An 18223-nucleotide genomic window follows, 5' to 3' on the forward strand; every position below is an offset into this window, starting at 1 on the left:
AGGGCCTTGCACGAGGTTCATCTGCAGACGCGATCCATCCATCAGCGCCACCATCAGCAGAGCGCAACATCGCATTTCAAGCAGCAAACATTTTATCTGTCTCGGTCTTGGGACCAAAGTCAAATCGAACATTTCTTTCATGCGATATTCAGCGGCCCACCGTGATCCAATTCGCCAGAAGAAGAGAGAGAGGAGTGTGATTCAAAAGAAGCAGCCCCTCGCAAGCCCTCAATGACGCAGTGATTGCCCGGGTTATCCCATCCCCTCATCACGACTCCATCTCTTCAACCCCGTCTCCGGAGATCATTCGCTAGGAACGAAGAGGGGGCTGAGATGAGCTGAGATGTACGCCGTAATTTGTATCTTTGTGTGCTGAGAATGTAACACTCCTGTCACTCACCGGGCCCAAGAATTGAGCAACGCCTTGACTAACCTCCATAGCTGAAGCAATGAGTGACAGAGATGAGCAGGGGCCAATAGCAAGGGCCAACGGAGATAACGCTTTCCGACCTCGTTCCGTTACGTTGCCTTTTTCAAGCCTAAGTCCAACCTCCTAAAACAGCCGGGGGAACGGAACCCCCCAATCCTCATCTTCGGTCTTCGGTCTCGCCTTTCAACTCCGCGGAGCCGAGCTCAGACACACACACACGCACTTCATAGTCAGCCTAGCCCCTGGTTCAATTTACCCGCGAGAAGATGCGTTTTAGACTTATCGCCCCCATGTCTTGCTCGGCTGGCGTAGATCAGCCCGTTCCGTACTTTAATCGAATCCACTTTCTCCTAACCCAACCCTGTAGCATGCGCCGTCCACTACATTTCCATTTACGGAGTACGTACTAGTGTGTACATCCGTACTCCGTTACTCCTTTTTTTGTGGACCCGCGTGTATTCAGGATTCACAGCGGAATATCCCGTATTGCCGAGCTTAGCATGTTTCACGTGGCCACTGAGAAGAGAGGTATTAAGCCAGAAAGATCGGAATCCTTCGATGGTATCATGTTGAAGGGAAGAAGCGGGGCGCGGGCGGGGGGGCGTCAAACAAAGAAAATCAAGTTGGACGAATTATCTTCGTAAATTGGGTGGAGTCGTCGAGAACCGAGAAAATCAATTACTTGAATAAGTGAAAATGGAATGAAACAACAAAAAGTCAAGACCACTCCGGAGAACAAAGAAATAAACTAAAAAGAGAGAAAAAAAGAAGTGGACGGAAGGGAAAACCGCCCCCCGCATTTGATACCTGTTTTTCTTGATTCCATTAGGCTTCCTAATTCCTGTTTCTCGCTTGTCATTGGATAGCCATCGAGATCAAATTTGTGCAGGGATGCTGAATCTTGTGGATGAGCGTTCTTCCAGTGTTGTACACGAATATAGGGTCATGCGAACGGGCCGGAAAGGGATATGTACAAGAGGAGGGAGCGTGGAAATTTTGCATTCCAAGAATGTACATTTTGCGCATTGCTACCGAGTTCTTCGCAAGTTCTTCGAACATGCCCAGGTGTAAGATAGATCCACCAAGTCGAAGGAATCAAATGGGTTCTCCAAGATCTAGATCTCATGGGAGAAATGGCTCAATCTGAGACAAGAATCAAACCATATACCACACCTGGTCATAATTGAAAGCTCCAGGGCTGTCCGAAGTACGTAGTATAGGGTTACGGATTCATTTATATATCAAATTATGGTCACGGATCCAGTGATATTGTCTTCTCGTAGCAAAGCAGACCATACGCACCGCATTTGCTCTCACTCTACGGGGCTCTCCATCTATAGACACGGAATAACCCCGTCCTCCATTCAGCTATACAAAGTCTCTCACCACATATGTACCTAGGTACTCCATACTCCATACCGACCACCCAGCCACCCAGCCATGCCGCCCGCCAAGACCAGGGAATACGTAGTACTCAAGGGGGAACGCAGAACCGGATTCTGACCCAATAGCGTGTACGACTAAGAGTCATTTTCCTACCAGACCACGCGAGGACGGTATCGCACTCCGGACGCCTTCCAACCTCCACCTTCGCTTGGCTATCAAGTTTACACTAGCAGATAGAAGAAAGCCACCTTTCTATGCCAATCCGGTTTCATGGAGATGTTTAGGAGTGCAGTTGCTTGTCGATTGGTCATTGCGCAATAACGGTTATGCTCCTAGCGTTGATACTCTACCAGTATTGGCGGAAGCATTGACGTTTGGGGTAAGTGGGCCGCTCGGGCGGGGGGGGTGGTTGGAAGTCTCATGGCGGGCTACCTAGGTAGATGAGATCAATCTGAGCTCAGAGGCTTGTTTTTTGATGGATCCGGAGGGGGAGTACGGGTGAGAAGGGAGAATGACTGTGCCAAGGCTCAATAGATTTACTATGTTTTCTCCTCTTCTGGGGGGGGGGGGACCGGGAAATAACGAGTCAGGGAGGAGAATGAGGGAGGGTTGGAAAAAAGGTTCGCGAAGATGGAGTATTCAGGCACCTTCTACGTACGGAGTACAGTATCCGGCAATATGGTACGGGTCACGTAGCGTTGAGAGAGATCGATGCAAGTTCTATCATCTGCGTGGCCATGACTGGTGCGAGTTGGGAGGGGAATTCGTCCGGATCGGCACGAGGACAAGTTCAGCCGGTTTCTACTCCGTACGGATAAATCTGTTATTGAATCATGATGTCTTGTCGGCCTTAAGAAACTGTGTAATATGTGGCGGCTGAGTGTGATGAGAACCAAGTTCAAGTCCCCAGTTTGATTCTTTGACTGCACTGAGACCAAACTTGTCTATGATCGACGGCTGGATACATTGGATAGGGCATCCACGGATTGGTTGATTGATTGAAATGAGATTCCACTCTCCGCCCCTTCTGTTATTTGCGCTAGGATAGGTCACTCAGGTTAGTCGATGGTGTCACTGGCAAGTTTCAAGGTTGTCATGGGCAAGTATCTGCCGACGCTAGTTCAAGTTGGCAAAGCCAGAGACTCTCGGAGGAGAGAGAAAGCAAGAGCAGAGCAGTCCTAATATATTTTGACTCCATCCAGTAAAAGCCACGAATTTCTACCGGAATTTGTCCCGCGCCAATCATGATGTTCAACTTGAACGACCTGGCGAGACTCGCAGATCCCGACGAATACCCACTGACCTTTCGTTCGACGCACAGCATAACACCACACGGTCTACAACTGCCTTCCTCGGCAGGACCGAGCACTACTCCGTAAGGAGTAATAACGTAGTGTTCGACGCTATAGTGGTCTAGTTTAATTCAAAGTGGAGAGTGCTTTGTGCTTTTGTCTTCAAGCCCTACGAGAGTGATAAGTGGACATAGGAGGGTGGGGGAGGAGAAGGTGGATTCGAATCAATTCGATTCGCTTCACGATCGACCGCTCGAACTTCCCCCTTTGTGCCCCACTAGCCCGCATATGCATCGTGCTGCGGCGAGATTCTGAAACATCTAGGGCCACGCGACACGCTACTGCGGCGTGCTGCAGGATAACGCCCGCGGGAACGATGGCTCACAAACTCTACGGGTTGAGAAGTATCGGTGTAAATGTAAACTGTTGCGGTCTGGCGAGGTCATCGTGTTTCCCATGACTATCATTTTCTTTGTGAGGATTTCGCCCAATCAACTTCCTCCCATCCTTGTGATGGCCGACTTTCGATACCCGAGGTGGGTATATGGGGTTCCGCTAAATTCAATCGAGTCTCGGCACTCACGCCGTCGAGCTCGTGGGCCATATTCGGATCCGGATGGTGGGGCCGGATGGGAAGACCCGATTTCACAAGAATGTCGTCTGGTGGATGATCAAGAGATGGGGGACACATGCGAATCTGGGCTGAAGCGAGACACGAAAGTTCGAAAAAGAGAGCAAGGGGGGCCATTCTCGGTTGTATTGCGCGTTCTTCGGGCAGAGCCGCCCGATGGTCAGAGGAAAGGAAAGAAGGGGAAAAAAACAAAAACAAAAACAAAAACAAACAAAGCAATCACTTGAACTAACTTAGCCACTCCAGTTTAGACTCGCCTTGAAGCTGCATTATGTTGGGTGTGATGGAGGAAAGGCTCGGGCTGGACCTCGAACTAATTATTAGCCTGCCAACCGGGGCCATCACTTCAGCCTTTGGCTCTCCCCGAGGGCTACCGGAACTGCTATCTGCGTACTAGGACGATCCTCAGTGCGGAGAATGGCATTTGATAGTGCTCCAATGAGGTTGATAGCCAGGGATTCCCCTGGCCCCCCCGCGTGGCCCATCCTCCGAGCCCATCCAAACCCTAAAAATCGCTCGGCCGTTGGCGTTTTTCCCGGGGCAGATCCTCCCGGGGGTAGGCGATATTTTGGTGCTCAGCGACAAGGGTGCGACAACTTTATTTCGAGTTGATGCGCATTCACATGCTGGTGTATTAGAGGTTTACTTGGGTATGGATCTCGAGGATCTAACGATCCTCCAAATTTGTAAGACAGTGTTGGGTGGAAAATGTCGATCTCTAATGAGACGAGACGTCCAAAAGATTACCGAGTACGAAGTACGGATAGATTGACATCAATTGGCCCATTTCTACTAGCAATGTTGCCTAAGCCCATGGTCCATTGCCCCTCCGAACCGCGTCTACACTAGATCCGAAATGTGTCCTCCGATATTTCCCCTCTATAGTGTAGTGTACTATAGCACCGTCACCGTCATTGGAAATTACGAGGGAAACATAGTCGATCATTCTATGGGGAATATTATAATAGAAACGGTTATACATCTATGACGCGACACTGACGCCAGGCAGACATGGTGGCTCTGGTAATCTCCTGAAGCTGGCGCCAAGGATTCCTTGACCCATGTTAGAAAGATTAGCGAGACTCAGCATTGATTGATTGCACGATGCGATCAGCTTTGCCGATTGCCGACCCCACCGGGCATGACTGCCTGTATTATCCAGCACAGGAGGGCATTGACAGGCTAAAGGGGTATACGGAAGAACAGAGGCGAGTAGTGATTGAGGCTAAGATCAACAACTCAAGCAGCCGTCCCCGTCTTTTCTCTAGAACGGAGTATACTTACCAGCATCAACAGCCCCAAGCGCGATCTGCACGCAGCAAGGGCGGGAACCCCGGTCCTCAGTTCCCAACGTGGCCCGCTGGGAACCAGATGTGCAGCAGCAAGCCCAAAGGGCCCAAGAGTTGGAAACCAAAACAACACGGAGCACGGCACCCCGATAAATCTAGAAGCAGAGCCAGCCTTTCCCCGACGGTACCCCATCTGGAATGACTATCTAAAGTGTGGCGTCGAGTATACCTATGGTATGGCGGCGGGAAGCAGAAGGAAGGGGAAAACTTTACGAACTCTCAGAAGGGTAAAGGTAAAAGCAATCTGTCGTTTCCAACATCCAATCTCCGCCAGTTCCGATGTCGAGTCATAGTGAATTTTCTATGCAGATGCAGCTTGCGCAGTTCAGCCACGGGGGCCAGAACTCGGCGGCCAGCAGGCTCTAGAGGACACTAAGACAAACTAAGGAGGGAGGTCCATATTCAAACGGCGGCGCACCGGCCTTTTTCTTTGTTTGTTGCGCATGACGTATCCCGAGGCTAGATCAACATCGGGGGTAGGGCGATTTTGAGTCTAGGAGTTGAGGCATTTCGTGGATTTGACTTTGATTTAGGGGCAGTACGGAGTGGTTAGCAGGAGCAAGCAGGAGCAAGCAGCAGCAAGCAGCAGCAAGTCGCAGTAGTCAACGGGAAGCAAGCCTGAGCTAATGCCCAATCCTGGACTTGCGTGCTCAACCGACATCCCTAGTCGATCCGGGGCGGAAGTGGCACTCTTAGCAGAGCAAATCGAGAGGATCCTGACCTGATCCGCCCAGGGGTTGGAGAGAGCGTCGCGGAAGCGACCTCCACCTCCTCTTCCTCCACACTTTTCATCATCCGATCGCTGTTCCAACCGTGAAACCTTTCTGGAACGGTACGACGGCAGGCTGCTCGCATGCTGTCAGCGGCAAATGAAGGTGCTCCTTGCGTGGAAATGGCCAAACCAGCGTGGCCAGTGATTCGAGTGAGAGAGCGGAGACTCGTGCCGGAGGGGACACCTTATACTCGATGCAGTCTAGATGGGTGGTCTTTGCATCCATGCTAGTAGATCGAAGTGGATATGGCACCGTGGTCTGGCTCCTCCATCATTTCCTGAGTCGGGGACGATCTTAACGAAGACAGCTGAAAGGGTGGGACCCGGTGCGGGTACGGCTTGACGCGACAACCCATGCACCCTGCATCGATCACGACCCTAGCACCAATAAGCGGAGAGTCTGGAATGACACCGTCTCCCTCGGCCCTCAGAGAGTCAAATTCGAATAAAAAAAAAGGAATAAAGAAGAGAAGACCAAAAAAAGGGGGGGCTGGATCCATGCACCGGCTGGTTTAGCCCTAAGTTTGGAGAGTTCCTGAAGTCCCCGGCTGAGCAGACTCAGGCTCAGTCTCAATGGGTAGGCAGAATTGCTTATTTTCTCATTGGACCGGCCAAGCCAACATTCTCAACTGGATTATGAATGGCTCTTCTTATGGTTTTCCCCTCCCGGAGTGCTAGAGTACTAGCCTGCTTCTGGAAGCCAACAAATGACACCCACCCACCATCTTTCCTTTCATCGGTGAGTCTGAGTGTGGGAGTTCCTAGGCACTCTGCGGGCTTCGTGCGCTGGAGCTATCTTGCGATTCCAATATTTCACCACCTCTCTTGATTCAAATTAATCCTACTCCACTTGAGCCTCAGCCGATTATTCCCGCCTTAAGGAAGACGGAGCATCAGTTGAGGCCGGTGAGATGGGCGAATCCCCATTTTAGCGTCGCTGTCTCCTGAAGTCAAGCATTTCGGACATTCACATGGTTAATTCGATAAAAATACACACTTTGAGGAAAAATCCCCCCTCAAAAAAGCAAAATCCGACGCCTTCTCGAACGCCAAGCTTGGACTAGGTCGGGTGGAGGCCCGCATCGGGGACAACCTGCGTCCACATTGGCCTTGACCATCTTCACAACCAATACTAGGCAATGTTGAACGTGGGAAGACCATTGCTGCCACTTCCACTGACACTGTCATGTCCCCGCACACCAACGGGAAGCAACAGATCCCGTATGATGTGCCGGTCATCTGCACTGCTGGGGAGTTCGGGAATCAGCTTGAGGCTGGAGGAATCAAACCAGGGTTACACAGCACTCTTCCTGCCACTCACGAACGCACATCGGGCCAAGGAAAGTGTGATAAGCGGCCGTTAGCTGTTTCGAGTTTATTTAGACGGGGGGGCGGGGCCGATGGGTCGCATGCTTCATTGGTGGGGCGCGTGGCAGTAAGCCTGCATCTACTGCATATCTACTGTGCAATCCGTACGAAAGCCAAACTACTCTGGATTCGTACTCCATAATTAGCGCTGGTACTCCGTACGGAGAAGACAGATCGGACCCAGTCGCTTCCGTCTATCTGCCGATCAGCTCGATATACTCCGTGAAATCGCTCAGCCTAATACGCTACGCGTTCCTGAAACCGCCTCTGCACGATCCGACGTCAACCATTTTGACTTTGCACCTTTTTTTCTTTTCTTTCTAGTCCGCTTCTTTGTCTCCCGCCCTCCGTTCAAGCAGCTCCACCCCTCCTTCATCCACTCCGAGATCCACCGAAAGCCAGTCATGCTTAGGAGTACTACATCTAGACCGCATTGTGGACCAGTTTGATGCTATCCGATCTGCCAACGCTAACGTCATTAGCAAACATACATAGGCACCGTCCATTAATCTCCCAGCCCTAGACTAAACTAGATCGCACGGCGCTCCTTTGCAGTCGTTTCGCCCACTTACAGTGCTGCCGATGAACGTCGTCCTGCGGATTCCTCATGGGTAAGGTTTGCGCTTTTTTTTCCCTTTCCATTTTTGGATTTAAGATCTTTATTTTCTTCTGATTTATTATGTCTACGCTTGCTTTATCTAGTAAGGAATACTCACGCAGATGAATCCTGCCGGGGACATGCAATCTCCAATCTCACGGCGTAGTAGGAATAACGTCACTAGCGGGCCTTTATTCTTTTTTAGATTTATTATTATTATTATTATTATTATGATTATTCTTTTATTCATTTGTATTCTACGTTGCCTTCAAAATTTGTCCTCCTTGGCCTTCGGTCGATCACCAATCCATAGTCAAGATCTGCTTCGTAGATGAGCCTGCATTTATTGCAAGTTTGTCCCAGCGTATCACGACTTCTCCACTCGCCCCGGAGGACCGGCTGGCACTGGAAGAGAGTAGGGTGAACCAAAGGAGAGAGAAAAAAGTTTGTTGGAGATATCTCACGCCGTTGGAACGAACCGAGTATAGATCTGCCAGGACTCAAAGAAAACAAAGACACGTTCCCCACCATAGGTAAACCGAGTGCCGGTCATCGAGAGACTTCTCCTCCATTTCCCCACCGAAACTTAGTCTTGCCTGAGCCAGTCTTTAATTTTCTGGATTTTATTTATCAGAAATCCTGTTCGTTTTGGGAAGGCTATTTCTTACCCGGAGTACTTTTCTTTGACAGTCTCCCTTCCACGCACCAGGTCTTCTGCATGCTGCACATCATTTCCTTTCCCCTACCGCCTGTCCATCGACCATCATCCATCCTCTCCTAAGCGTTTAAATCTGGCTTTCGGCTAGACGACAGATGATGACACCCTTTTAATTTAAAGAATCAAAGTCCACTGAAACTCGGATGTTTACCGGACTCGAGTCTTTGGCCATCTCCCTCCTGCATCCACCCTGGTTCAATATTACACCCGTCTCCGCTAGTGAACAATCCTGATACTCTCAACTTCTCTTGCTTGCCTGGCTGTCACTGCGCCTAACCTGTATTGGATTTTCTCTTTTATTTTTTTTTCTTCCCCTCCCCCCTCCTCTATTTTCCCTCAATTTTATAATCCCGGATATTCGATTTTTATTTTTATTTTTATTTTTTATTTTCGTTTTTATTTTCTTTCATCATTCCATTTTTAATCCCATCCCCAATTCTTTTGGCTTGCCCGTTTCGCCCTAATCTAGCGCCGCGGCTCTCCCGAACAGAGCCAGGATGGGTCTCAGTGCAGCTAAATAAACGACCCTGGACCCTGCCTCTTCGCTCCCATATCGTGCCCTGAATCCACCCCAGCCCAGAGCAGAGGTTACTAGCCGTGTGTCGCGCAGCGGAGAGCCTCAGTGCCGGATCGTCTCCCCTGTTCTTGGCTTTGCCCACTACTATTTGCCCTAGACCGTCGGGCATCTCCACGCGCGTTTCTTCCCTCGCGCGCCAAACCCTCGCACTCACATCCTGGTTCTTTTCTTGTCAAACCTCATTGTCCCCCTCCTACTACCCTATCCAATTTTCCCTTCACACACTCCCGATCACCTCTTTCCATTTCTGCGAACGGAAATTCGGTCCCAGCCCATTGAGGTCGGTGACCGGTATGATACAGTCGGACCTGAACTCTGCTCCGGTCTCAAGATACAAGGAAGAGCCGCCTGACGATTCTGTGAGTACTCGCTTTTCTTTTGGTGTCATCGTTGCGATGCTCAACTATGTTGTTTGCCATTTCGTTTTCCACGGATGAGAAATGCGTCGCAAAGACTTTCCTACTACAATATCATTTCCAATCTTCCAAGATCTTGTCTCTTTTCTTATATCGGAGGGGCATGGGCCCGCAAACTGTCTTGTGTTGCGCTTTCGCCCGCTCCATACTCTCTATTATTTATCCACTGGCCTCATCACTGTGACATTTGGGCTCATCAGACAAATCATTGTCTGCTATGCGCATTCCGCCATGCTCTCTGCAGCGCGAGAATGGACAAGACAACCCCAGAAAAGGCTTATGCCTCCCAATTTGAGCCACCGAGAGTGTTTGCGCCTCCACCTGCGCCATTGAAGTCACTATGATGAGGCTGAATCCACCCAAGATCCCACGAGATGTCTCTATATGAAAGTCAAGATATATGCACTAGCGCCTTTTTTTGCCACGCTTGCTTTTCTCCCAGAAGCTGCCACAGCAATTGGCCCAGCAAACAGGGAACAGGGAACAGAAACAGTACAATGAAAGCCACGTCTTGTGTTGAAACGATCTGAGAAGACACTGCTTGAGTGCTTTGTCCCTTCGGAAGGAAACAGCCACTCGCAGCATCGAGCCTGATACAAGGCTACACAAAACCATGGTTTTCTTTGGCCCTCGCTGGCGCATCCCGACTGTGACCCTGGTCATTTGGTCCGCTGCTAAGCCCATCCCTGCTCGAGACATCGTTTCCCTGTCATCCACCCCCTCCTCTTTTCTTCGGCCCACTCCAGATCAGCCTCTGCTCTTGGATGATTCGAATCCCCGCGATTGTGTCGTCACTCGGAAGATCTGGCTGTGTTCGAAAGTCTCCTCTGCCCTCCCATGTCCATGTCCACGTTCTTAGGTTGTTGTACTACCCTGCAGGACCGAACACCTCTCATCATCTTGGATTCCAGTGTCAGTTTACTGATATGTGTTTTTGCCACAGCTTCGACTCGGCAGTTCAAACCGCCCGAGCTTACAGCACTCTCAATCACAGCATCCCCATTCAACCCAACACTACCAAAATCCTAGAGGTCTCCCATCACCAACTCATTCAACAGTCTCTATTCCTCCAAGCACTTATCCCCAGTCCCAGTCTGTAGGGAACGGTGCATTACATCACGCTGCTGCATACGGACCACCCTCTCAGGAATCACCGTATTATTCTACACATCCATCTTCCTATTCTTCAGCAACTGCATCCGCGCAGTATCCTTCCAGTGGTATGTCCCTGAGTCTTATCACTCTATTATTGCCCCGTGGTGGCTCACACGCATTTTCCAAATGCCACCTAGCGTATATGCCGGGGTATCTACTGAATCGAACTGACGCGCCGAGAGTAGGATCCTCCGACCTCATGGCCACCACCGCTCAAATGCAGAGGCCTTACCCACCAATCTATCACACCCCCCAGTCCAATTCACCAGCATCGGTAGCTTCACAGCCGCATGATCAGCATGGTCGAAATCTCTATACCCAGTCACCACAGATGGCGCCCCAGATGTATGCATATCCGCCATACTCCCCCATCAACCCCGTCCAGCCATCGCCATATGCGACACATCCTTCACCCCAAACGCATGCTCTCACAACACAGTCTATGATGATGCCACCACAGACAACAACAGCGCAGATGCCGCCACACCAACCCTCACACACACCCAACACCGGCTTGTCCGGCAGTCCAGTCATGAAGATGGATTCAACATCACAGTCAGGATCCAACCAGCGGCCAATGCTCAACCCGCCTCTTTCGTCACCTACATCTGGTCTCCAAGGAGGTTCTGTTCAGTCGCCTCTTGGTGCCAGTTCGAGTGCAGCACCAGGTCCCATTCCAGCCACCACTCCTCTGGTTGTACGACAAGACAGTAACGGCGTGCAATGGATAGCCTTTGAGTATTCGCGGGACCGAGTGAAGATGGAGTATACAATCCGGTGTGACGTTGAGTCGGTGAACGTGGACAGCTTAAGCTTAGAATTCAAGACGGAAAACTGCGTGTACCCCCGCGCCTGCTGCAACAAAGACAACTATAAGGGCAACCGTCTTGTCTACGAGTCGGAATGCAATGCCGTGGGCTGGGCCTTAGCGGATTTGAATCCGGCTCTGCGAGGTAAGCGCGGCCTCATCCAGCGCGCCGTCGATAGCTGGAGGAACAGCAACCAGGACCCTCGCCTTCGCAGTCGAAGAGTTCGCCGACAGGCTAAGCTCAGCCGCCGACAGTCAGTTCCTGCTACTCCAGCCCCTCCTCCACATATGGCGCCTGTTGGGCCTGGCCCCATCCCTCATGGAATTCCCATCGCTGTTCCTCCAATGCAACATCCACCTCCCAATTCTCGCTCTAATATCTCGGGTCCTATGAGCATGGGTCCCCCGCAGCTGCATCATCATCACGCTCAACCAGATGGCAGCCCTAAGATTGAGGAAGTCAGCGGTATGTTTCACCAGATCTGATGCGTTTCTCTTTCCGTCGATGTTTCTTTTTTGCAACATGCGCGGCGAGAATTCGGTGACTTCTTGTCTTTCTTCTTGGCTTTTATATTCATTTGTGTTTTTCTTTTCCTATTCTTCATCTACCCTTTCCTTGTTCCCATTTATATGGATTTGATGGATGGGTGATACTCATATCTTCTGCCCTATATCCCTATCAGCTTTTATCTGTCTTTTTTCTTCTTTTCGATGTGAGACGTGTATATGTGAATTTTTTCCTTTGCTAATGGCTGTTGTGTATGAGAAAGGGATGTACGTCTACTTGGTCTGGGACACGGTGCGATTTTATCTGAGCTTTTACCGGTGTCCCCTTTTGTTTCTTTTTGTTTTTCCTTTCTATGCTTCATATTATCTTATTCTGCGTCGATTCCAGCTCTTTCATACCCTACGTTTTCTCTCTTGTCATCTGATACCGCCGCGCATTGCTCTGATGCTTTTCTTTCATGTGGATCTCGACATCCTTGCCCTCCATCCGGAAGTACAGCGTAGGCTAATTCTCGCCCTCTTTCAATTTCCAATTATATAGGCACTACAGATTACGGAGCTCACCGTTTATTGGAGAACGCCCGTCTCCCACACGCACCTCTCGCCGCCGCCGATATTCGCCCAGCACAAATCTTCCACGACCCGCACATTCTCCCAACGCCCGCTGGCGCCGGTTCCCTTGGCCCATCCATGCCTCCCATGCTTCGCGACAGTGGCTTGGGTGCGATGAGTCGCCACCCAGAGATCGCCACCTCCAGCCGTATGGAGGCGCCAGCAGTGGCTGCGACAGCAGACACAGATGACGAGCAAAGCCCGAGCAACGAGGACCTCTTCGGCCAGCTCCCTGGTGGCAAACGGCGCACATTCATCCTCGTCGAAGACCCCCAGCGAGGCTCACGCGTTCGCGTGAAAGTCGGCCTGGATAAGATCAACATGGACGATCTACCCGACTCCTACCGCAAGCTCAACGCCGTCTACCCGCGCACCTACTTCCCGGTGCAGATGAAAGACGCACCTGGGGCGAGCGTCCCGTCGAAGCGATATTTCCGTGATGACGCGGAAGTCGCGGATGACGATGCGTTGACGGTTGGAAGAACTACGGTTCCTGCGCCCTCATTGGATGGCGAGCGAGACATTGTTGTGCCTAAGCTTTCGCGGCGGGGACATCGGAAGGAGGTCATGTTGAACGATCTGGGGTATCGACTGAGTTGGAGCCAGAGTCGTGTTTTTGCGGGTCGAATGCTGTTCTTGCAGCAGTCGTGTAAGTTGACTTCTCTCTCCTTTGTTCTCCTTCTTTCTTCCCTTGTCGCGTGTTCCCTTGAACCTACCCCTATTCTCTAACCCCCATTTCCTTTCCTTTCCTTTCCTTTCTTTTTTTTCTCCTTCTTCCCTCTCTCTGTCATTTTGCTCTTCCTTCGACACCGCACATTCCAGTTGCAGCCGAGCCGTCCTCCTTGCGTGGCACGCACTTCCCACGTGCGGCGTAAAGGGCTGAGACGTGTCTCACCGGAAACCGAGGTCTGCCGCGTTCGTGACCATTATATCCTCAACTAACTTTGGGATTGAAACATAGTGGACGCTTACCGCAATAAAATGCGCAGTTCGATGTTAGCGGCAGGACAAGATCCAGCAGAGATTCCGGAACATTTTGATACTCGACGTGGCAAGCGACGGTTTTTGGAGCGGGCGGGCCGGATGGGGTCGGCAGTGCAGCGGAGTGCGGAGGAGGTAGAGGGGTAGGTGGGTGGATTGTGATGGGATGAGATGGGATACGACTAGTATTTATTATCTTGATCTTTCTTTGTGTTTTATGTCTGGTTGTTTTCAAGGTTGTCTGGGTTGTCCATATGTTGGGTATCCGTGGATGTGGCATGTCAGTCGCTATCGTATGTTTATTGATGGTCCGTGGGGCTCTGGAATGTGGCGCTCTCTTGGGATATGACATGATATGATATGGTCTTAGCAATTATGAGATACGAGATATGATCAGTTGTTATAGGACTCTAGAAATGTCAAAGTAAAAGCAAATCTCTGTCGATAGTAAATAAAGAGAGTAAATAATGTCTACTCTATACCTAGGTACTAGCAAGGTCAACCATGGATCTTGCCCGAGTGGACCAAGGGTCTTTGCACTAAAAATAGGGCGCCCCACATGCGACATTTCCTTCCACTTTCCCTTTTCAGGGTCCGACCGGACCCTTTTATTGAATTGTATTTCAAGTTATTGACTGTCATGCAGTGTGGGGTATCTAAAGACATATATTAAAAAAAGAAAAGAAAGTAATTCCATTGAATTATAGACAGAACACATGACAGCCAAACTAATAAAGCTGCAATACTTAATGCTGGCGCAGTGCTGATGCTGATGCACCCAGGCAATCGCCCAGTACTGAGTTGGCCGGCTGCGGTTTCCCCGGTCACCCCGTGTTTTTTTCTCACGCCCGTGCCCTTCTCTCTTCGCTGTGCTCTCCCTCTCTTTCTTTCACATCTGAATCCCTCAACTCTCATCCTCTTCCTCCATTTCTCCCCCCATGAAACCGTCGTGAATTAATTCCGAATTAATTCTATCAACCTGACACATTTTACTGTGCCTTTATAACCCCTCGACCCACCTACCCATTCCTCCATTCATCTCGGGAACCGTGGATCTGCGCCTGCGATGCCTACATTCTGATCCTTGACTATCCTCCCTTTCTGCTTGGCCAATCCGCGTCTCCTCCATTCCTCGCGTCTTCTTTTTCTCCCTCTCTTTGCTCTCCTTCAACTTACCACAACCAATATCCATGAACGCCGACATTCCCGCTTCGTCCCATCGCTACGCCCCAGACCGGAACAACTCAACCGTCACCCCAGGCGTCGATAATCTCGGCCCAGCTTCCGTCGGCGGCGGTATTAGCGGCATTGCTCTCGGCGTCGCAAACTCCCACGATCGTCTCAGCGGCATCGACGCTGTCCGCGCCATGGATCAAGATCACCACGATAACTTCACTGGCCCCGCCGAACGAGGCTACCACACCACCGGCTCCGATAATCCTTACGTGCCACAAGGCTACACCAGCGCCGAGTCTCTTCATGCCGAGCGCTCCTATGGCTCAAACATGGCCCTCGGTGCAGCGGCCGCTCCACCAGGCGCGCAGACCCCCGGCCAATCTTCCATTCATCTCAGTGAGACCAGTGCCAATCGCCGCAGTATGATTGACCAGTATCCTGGTTCGTATGGAGCGAACAATCTCGTGAGCGATGGTCCCTACCAGCGCCAGTCGCAATATAGCACGAATATGCCCGATATCAACCCCAACGACATTGCCGACGATGACGATGATTACGCGCATCAGTCCCGGAATCGAGCTGCTCCTGCAGCTGGTGCGGCTGCTGGTGTGGCAGGCGGAGCTGCTACTGGGGGGCATGTTTGGATTCTTCGGCGCAAATAAGGGCGCCGCCGCTACTACTGCTTACGACCCTGTCCCCGGTGGAGGTGGTGGCGGGCTTGAAGCCGGCCACGGTGGTGGCTTCGGGGGTGGTGGCAGTAGCGGTGCTGCTGCGGAGAAGGCAGCAGCAGCTGAAGCATCTCAAGCGGCACGAAAGAAGCGCGGCTGGATAGCTGGTCTTGTTCTCGGATTTATTGTTGTCTGTGCGATTGTCGGTGGTGCCGTCGGTGGAACACTCGGAACTAAACACTCGAATGGCTCTTCTTCCTCCGACTCAAATAACGAGTCTGCTACATCGGATTCTTCGAAAAATGGCGATTTGAACAAGGATTCGTCTGAGATCAAGGCACTCTTGGACAATGACAACTTGCACAAGGTCTTCCCGGGCATGGATTATACACCTTGGGGCGTGCAGTACCCGCTCTGCCTCAAGTATCCTCCCTCTCAGAACAACGTCACTCGCGACATGGCTGTTCTATCGCAACTCACCAATAACGTTCGACTTTATGGAACAGATTGCAATCAAACGGAGATGGTCCTGCACGCGATTGATCGACTCGAGTTGACCGACATGAAAGTGTGGTTGGGTGTTTGGATTGACACGAACAAGACGACGACGGAACGCCAGCTCGATCAGCTCTATAAGATTCTCGACGACACCAAGGATACCTCTATTTTCAACGGCGTGATTGTTGGTAACGAAGCTCTATACCGTGCTGGCTCAGACAAGTCATCAGCAGAGACAAACCTGCTCGGCTATATCAAGGATGTCCGTAGCGAGCTGAAAAAGCGCAGCATTGATTTTGATGTCGCGACCTCTGATCTTGGTGACAACTGGAATTCACAACTAGTTTCTGCCGTCGATGCCGTCATGTCAAATGTCCACCCTTTCTTCGCAGGAGTCAATATCGATATTGCGGCTGCGTGGACATGGGACTTCTGGCAAAGCCACGATGTATCCCTAACTAAAGGCACGCAAAAGAAACAAATCATCTCGGAAGTAGGCTGGCCCAGTGGAGGCGGCAAGGATTGCGGTGACAGCCCGTCTTGCGACAGTGATACTCCTGGCTCTGTGGCTAGCATCGCCAACTTGAATCAATTTATGGAAGACTGGGTCTGCCAGGCTCTGGAGAACGGCACCGACTACTTCTGGTATGTTACAATTCACATATTACTCGGCAATTGGCTTTCACGTGGGAACATGACTAACAAAGGCAACAGGTTCGAGGCCTTCGACGAGCCATGGAAAATTCAGTATAACACCAAGGATGAAAACTGGGAAGACAAATGGGGTCTGATGGACTCCGGCCGTAAGATCAAGGATGGTCTGAAGATCCCAGATTGCGGTGGCAAGAGAGCCTCATGAGTGCGTCTTTGCGCCTGCTCGGCTTCGGCCTGCCTTCCTTTCTTCTCTGTAACGATCATGAAAAGCACGTTCCGTGAATGCATATACGTCCAGCTCTGTTTCTACTGACGACTTTTGTTTGTCCCTCTACCCTCGTCCCCGTTTCCTCTTCACCTCTCTCCTTAACATAATTACATCCTCACATCTATTCCTCATCAGATCTCTTCCCTCGATCTGATCTGATCTGTTTTATTGTTCATGACGCATGGCATTATTTATGATGCTTCCCTTCTTCCTTGTTCTACCTACATGGCGTTTTCATCTCATATCTTTCTCTCTCCTTTCATGTCCCAATTGTGTTCGACTTTTGGATGGAAATTTGTGTGGTTGTCTGGATATCTAAATGTTTGATCTTTCCGATGTTGTGAGGAGGTTCTTTTTGTCTTGCGCTTTGTTCGTCTGATTCCCTGTGGTTGTTCTGTAGATAGTGAATTCAAATAGCCTACCACTGAGCCATCTAGTTATCTATGAAAATGTAGGTACTAAAAATACGTAGAAGTATTTATTACATTGTGTGGTAGTGATAGCAAGTTGTATGAAGACTGACTGCCATTGGATTATGCTAAGCCAAGGGGAGAAGCCCACAGACCGTTGCCGGGTGGACCGATGTACAAGGTTCCCAATTCGGTGTGCGGGGCACTAGTATGTCAAACGACGGCGCTCCATCCATGGATAGGAACCACCAACTCAGTAGTTGGTAGTAGTTCAAGTTGCCGTTCAGGCAGATATTTTGGGTCTGAGGCTCCCGCTGGTAATATCTCGATACGCAACCCAGAGTCAATTATCCAGTTGGGTTTCAAATTTTCCCCAAGCCCAACCGAGTACTTACTTGTAGCTTCTAATCTACAGTACTACCCCAAGTGCTAGTTATTAGGCGCTATTTTTATGTTATCCAATGAATTCCGTAGTTGTTGGTTATACTACCGACAACACTGACTCCAAGAGCTACTAACCTCTTTCGAGAAAGGAAATATAACAACATGTGAGACTCCCACTAAGAGAATGGCCAGCCTCTGGTGCCCGACACGGCTGGATTCTCATCTGCAACTCCTGGGTCACTGCCACCACTTAATCCAGAGGAGATAGAAACGGGGCGTAGCATACCACTCTACTAGATTAAAGTAACATCAGGATTGTCTGGACGTCCAGCCGCTGAAGAAACAGCGACATATTCATAAGCGGGGAACTGGCAGCCAAGCCCGAGCTACTTGAATCCTAGAAAAGCCAGTCCTCTGGTCTGGATGACATCAAATACCTGATATTGGTCTCCGAAGCCACTTTAACCCATCTGCACAAGATGGCCAAAATAGGCGGTCATACTGCTGGCGGGATTGGTGATATTTGTCCTTGATCAGGGTCTGTGGCGTATTCTAGATCCCTCCA

General features: G+C 50.5%; 3 protein-coding genes across 3 annotated transcripts; 2 read left to right on the forward strand and 1 right to left on the reverse strand.

Moving 5' to 3' along the window:
- Positions 1 to 5879: 5879 nt before the first annotated feature.
- N7533_004132 (uncharacterized protein) lies at positions 5880 to 6086 on the reverse strand (the record flags this gene model as incomplete). Its single annotated transcript, XM_057100782.1, has 1 exon — positions 5880 to 6086. One exon carries the CDS (start codon positions 6084 to 6086, stop codon positions 5880 to 5882), a length of 207 nt encoding a protein of 68 aa, XP_056960412.1.
- A 4394-nt stretch (positions 6087 to 10480) lies between these two features.
- On the forward strand, positions 10481 to 13747 carry N7533_004133 (uncharacterized protein; the record flags this gene model as incomplete). Its single annotated transcript, XM_057100783.1, has 3 exons — positions 10481 to 11966; positions 12549 to 13268; positions 13581 to 13747. Coding segments are annotated over 3 exons (2373 nt in total), but the record flags the coding sequence as incomplete, so codon positions are not given.
- Positions 13748 to 14790: 1043 nt separating this feature from the next.
- Positions 14791 to 16801, forward strand: bgt3 (uncharacterized protein; the record flags this gene model as incomplete). Its single annotated transcript, XM_057100784.1, has 3 exons — positions 14791 to 15414; positions 15440 to 16587; positions 16657 to 16801. The coding sequence occupies 3 exons, from the start codon at positions 14791 to 14793 to the stop codon at positions 16799 to 16801; spliced, it is 1917 nt and encodes a 638-aa protein (XP_056960414.1).
- Between the last annotated feature and the right edge of the window lie 1422 nt (positions 16802 to 18223).

This window comes from Penicillium manginii, assembly GCF_028828005.1.
Source record: "Penicillium manginii strain IBT 31320 chromosome Unknown utg000004l:1.0-7231830.0:1.0-7236170.0, whole genome shotgun sequence".
NCBI classification, from domain to species: domain Eukaryota; kingdom Fungi; phylum Ascomycota; class Eurotiomycetes; order Eurotiales; family Aspergillaceae; genus Penicillium; species Penicillium manginii.